This window comes from Octopus bimaculoides, chromosome 18 (genome assembly GCF_001194135.2).
Source record: "Octopus bimaculoides isolate UCB-OBI-ISO-001 chromosome 18, ASM119413v2, whole genome shotgun sequence".
NCBI lineage: Eukaryota > Metazoa > Mollusca > Cephalopoda > Octopoda > Octopodidae > Octopus > Octopus bimaculoides.
In genome coordinates this window covers 47,066,806-47,071,986 of record NC_068998.1, presented here as the reverse complement: position 1 = coordinate 47,071,986, position 5,181 = coordinate 47,066,806, and the positions used below count along the sequence as shown (strand labels likewise).

Below are 5,181 nucleotides of genomic sequence, written 5' to 3'. Positions count from 1 at the left end.
TTTTGTATAATTTCTATATTGAGTGTTAAACAAAATTTATAAAACTTTTACCTCACGATTGCTTTTGTTGTTGTTGTTGTTGTTGTTGTTGTTTAACCCCAGGTCAGCCTTGGTTAAATAGACCAATGATCAAAGGCAACCCAGCCATGATTAAACTGTTTTTCTTTTGTTTTTGTGTTTGGTTTAATATATTTGAAGACAACATTGTTTGTGCCATTTCTGCTTATTAAAAATCTAGAGTGTGTTTTGAGGGAGATTTGATGTTATTTTTAGCAAATCGAGGCTGTTGGGATCTGGTCATAATTGACCATGATGAAATAATCTGTTTCACCAGGCAATGTATTTGCGGTACTCAGTTATGTCCTCTTGCTTTTCAACATCCTTGTTTGTTGAAGTAGTTGTATGCTGTCAACTTAATGTGACAGTCCCATGAAGGGAATAATACTACTGTTGTTTAGACTTAGGAAGCTGCACCACTTCCTGTCGGCCATGACACGTTTCCTGTGTCCTTATGTTTACAAGGGGTGGGGGGACAAGCACTTCCACCCACCTCTCCCAGGGATAGTGTGGCTTTCTGAAATCTTTAAGTATTAACATTTTGTAAGATATCTTAATCTTGTGTTTAGATTAATTACCAAAACTGTTGATGTTATTCAAGTTTAGCCTTTTTTTCAGCTATACATAAGCTGCATGTTTCATTGCTATGAATAGGTGGTCTATTCTTGCCCAAGATTTTCATTTGACATTGAAGTCAATACCATGCACTTTTAAGTACCAAATGTAACTAAATAATGCAGTTGCATTTCTCTTCTGTATGTGTCTTGTGCATTTTGGAGAATCGATGGAAATCACATTTAAAGATCCTGGAATAAAATACAAGATTGTAATCACAAATCAAACCAGTATACTGTGAAGATGGGATAATAGTGTGTGTGTGTGTGTGCTAAAGTTTCTATGTCAAGCTATAACAACAACAATTTTACATTAAACTGAAATATTACTCAATACTTTGTGTTGAGTACATATTTATTATACTTCAAAGTCACTATCAGCACCATTCTTGTAAATGAATAATACATGTATGTACACACACATACACACACTGTGAAGATGAGGTTAATTGTATGAATATATAGATATTGTTAAAATAGACAGCGTATAGCTGATTAGTAATCTGGGAAATGATGATCTTAATTACAACTCATTTCAGGCATTTAATCCTAGTAGCTTTAATTATCTTTGTCTCATCTCATCATTTGTTTATCGTTTTCCATTTCTAGAACCTCTCATCTAAAACCGGTGATGAAATCAGTGTTACTATGGGACAAGATATCATACGAATCACAACAGAGAACTTGGTATGTTCTTCCTTGAATCTCTTTCTTGATTATTAGCATCCACCATTGTCTTCATTATCAATGATGCCGATGACAAAATGTCTCTCCTCCATGGTTCATTTTGTGGCAGATTTCTATAATAATCCCTTGTAACTTTTTTTTTTATTTTGGGGAATTTTCAGAACATTTTTGCATATTTATGTTCTACACATGGAAATTCATACAATTATGAAAAAAAAATATTTTTCTTTAATTTTTCGAATTTTTTTTTTTTTAAATCAGAGTTCAAAATATGAACAATCCAAATTTTTTTTGTAATCAACTTCAAAAGCTTACAATTGTTTCTACTATAATTAAGAAGCATTGCACTCAGAGCTGAGGGCTTGGGTGGCATTTTATAACCTCTTCAGAGCCATAATAAATGAAATGCATGTTTATTTTGGAAAGCATTTAAATATATATATATATGCAAATTTAAATATGCATACACACATATGTATTGGCCAAACTGTTACACCTTTATCTAAGTCCTCTCTCTGTAAAGGGATCATTATATACATTCTCTATATTTTGCCTGTATATACACACACATTTCACTTTCTATACAGGAATTACGTGAAACTGTCAGCAAACAAACCGAACAGATCAGAAAATTGAAGAAAACACTTAAAGTATATGCTCGCAAACTAAAAGCTGGTGAAGGTATGTTTCTTATATATATGGCTTCTCTTGAATGTCTTAAACATCTTCCCCGACTTTATCCTTAAATATACACATCTCAGATAGATGTCTTAAAGATGAGGCCCCTCAGCTCCTTAGCTTCTCATCTAAGAGAAAGTAACTCCGTATAAATCCTGCATCCTGACAATTACAATGCTTGTAGCACTTGTTCCACCAGGCCACAATGCAAGTGAGTAGGACTGGCTCTGCACAAACCATGCTCACCATAATAATATTCTTTATGCTGGTTGTGCAGCTGTATCCTATGTATATTCCCCTTACATTTGTCTTAACCTCTCACACATGCATTACTTATATACATCCCATAATTGTATGTCTTAGATATACTTCTATCATACGGATAGTAACTGCTCACCTGTATGCCTTAAGTACATACCTCGCAAATGTTTATCTTGGACATACTCTTCTCGTGTATATCTTAATCTCTTGTCAAGTTTATCTTAAATATCTCATCATGGATATCTTAAATTATATACCTCTTACATGTTTTAAATATATTTTTCTATTACATAAGTATTAATATTTTTTTTCATATAAATGTAGTAAAGAAAAAAATTAATTAATGAAAGATGAAGAGAAAATATTTTAAACAGTCCCTGACTAGTGTACTTTGTTTTATATTAGTTATTAGCTATTATTATTATCATTATTATTAGTATTATTATTATTATTATTATTATTATAAAGGTGGCAAACTATCAGAATCGTTTGCATGCCATGCAAAATGCTTAGCAGCATTTTGTCTGTCTTTATATTCTGTGTTGAAATTCTACCAAGGTGGACTTTGCCTTTTATCCTTCTGGGATCAATAAAACAAGTACCAGTTGCGTACTGGGGTTGATTTAATTGACTTATCTCCTCCCTGATCTTGCTGGCCTTGTGCCAAAATTTGAAGTCATTATTGTTATTATTATCATTGTTATTATCAAGGCGGCGAGTTGGCAGAATCATTCGCAGACTGGATGAAATGCTTACCAGTATTTCGCCGTTAGCAGTATTTGCAACATTCTGAGTTCAAATTCCGCTGAGGTCAACTGTGCCTTTCATCCTTTCATCCTTTCAGGGTCAATAAATTAAGTACTAGTGAAACAGTGGGGTCAATATAATCGACCAGTCCCGTCCCCCAAAATTTCAGGCCTTGTGCTTACAGCAGAAAGGATTATCATTATTATTATTATTATTATTATCATTAGACAATGAACTGGTAAAATCGTTAGCACATTGGACAAAATGTTTCACAGTATTTTGTCCATCTTTGCATTCTGTTTCCAATTTCTGCCAGCATTGATTCTGTCCTTCGTCCTTTTGGGATCGATAAAGTAAGAACCAACCAAGTACTGAAGTCAATAAAATTGACTGGACCCCCCCTCTCCCCGCTCCCCCAAAATTTCAAACCTTGTGCCAATTGTAAAAAGGATTGTTATTATTATTATTATGATTATTATTATTATTATTATTATTATTATTATTATTATTATTCATTAACGTTATTCTTTTTATATCTTCAACCATTATATTTCATCTTTTTCTTCTAACTTTCTAAAACCAAAAAAAAAAAAAAACTAACAAAAAAAAAACAAAACAAACCCAACAACAACGAAACAACTATTGTTAGGTCCATTCCGAAGATTCCAGAGTCTCGTATCAGCCACGTCTTTGAGTCCGACATCGGGTAAGATTATGTCAGTGATCGATGTCACCACCATCCAACCCCCACCACATGCTGTATCCACTCTGGCAGTATGTGGTAGCATGAAAAATAAATCCCTTTTTTTTGTTTTTTGACTGCTATTTAATTTCTTTCTTTCTTTCTTCTTTTGAAATTTTAATATCTTTGTGTAAAGTTGTTTCAACACTTACCAATTTCCTCCTCTTCCTTCTCCTCTCACATGTGTTCTTGCCAAATTCTTTCTTTATACTTCTGTTGAAGAAGAATTCCAAAATTGGAAGACGAGCAAAAAAAAATAATTATAATAGTAATTTATAGATTCATGCATGGCTGTGTGGTTAACACTGTTGCTTTGCAACCTTTTGGTTTCAAGTTCAGTCCCACTATGCAGCACTTTGAGCAGGTGTGTCTTCTTCTCTAACTCAGCGCCTCTGAGCCAACTAATGCTTTGTGAGTGAATTTGGCTGATGGAAACTGTGTTGAAGCTTGTATCATCATCATCATCATCATTAAATGGTAGAAAAACTAACTGTACACCTGACCATACACAAATAAGAGGAATGACCAGTGAAATTGGACTCCCATATGCTAGAAATAGATGCCGAATCATCTAACCACGAAGAATATGTTCAGCGAGATGACAGACCATAAAAGGGCAAGACAAATGAAAAAATACTAAATAAAAAAACGATTAACCTCCGTACCAATGGTTTCATCTGTTAATACTTACATAAGTAAATATCTGCAGGCTCATCAGTGTAGTCTGCCGTTTTATTAAATTTGTATACCTGACCATGTGGTTACGGACCCCAGTTTTAATACCAGACACACCGAGGCACTGCAAGGGGATGTGACTCTGCTCTTTTCAGCATCCCCATCCCTGGCAGGCAAAGAGTTTGTCGAATCTTCATGACTAAATAATCAGCTGAATGAAAGATGATCACCTGCAAAACCTGATTCCACCTCTGCTCAGAAACGAAATGGATGGTGGGGTGGGGGAAAGCTGTAGATAATGGAGACAACATAGGCTAAAATATTAAACAGTGAATATTGACTATTAGAGGAAACAGTTCAAAGCAAGAAATGTGTGTGTGTGTGTGTGTACATGCGTAACTGTAATGGTGAATACTAGTAATAGTAATGGCTGCTGTGACTAAATGAAACCCATCTATGTTTGAAATACTGTACCGTCTGGCATCCAAGTTCGAATCTCACCCTGGCTATACTTGGTGTTGTAGCCTTAATCCATTGCCTGATCCTTGGGTACTTTTGGTGGAGTTCACTTTGGCCTTTGATTTAAGAATATCTTCCACCCTCCTTCTCCCCCCCCCCACTGTCTCCCCTCTGAGCAAACAGAAAACTTAAAGGCTATAAAAATGTGTGTCGATGTGTTAATCATTTGTAGTGTTATGTGACCTAAAACTGGGTGTTTGG

General features: G+C 34.7%; 1 protein-coding gene across 1 annotated transcript in view; it reads left to right on the top strand.

Annotated features, from left to right (window-relative positions):
• The window catches only part of LOC106873192 (unconventional myosin-Va), a 147,027-nt gene that overhangs the window by 127,852 nt on the left and 13,994 nt on the right, over positions 1-5,181 (top strand). The window contains 3 exon segments of the mRNA XM_052974378.1: positions 1,281-1,358; positions 1,946-2,039; positions 3,694-3,750. Coding sequence (XP_052830338.1) covers positions 1,281-1,358; positions 1,946-2,039; positions 3,694-3,750 — 229 coding nt within the window.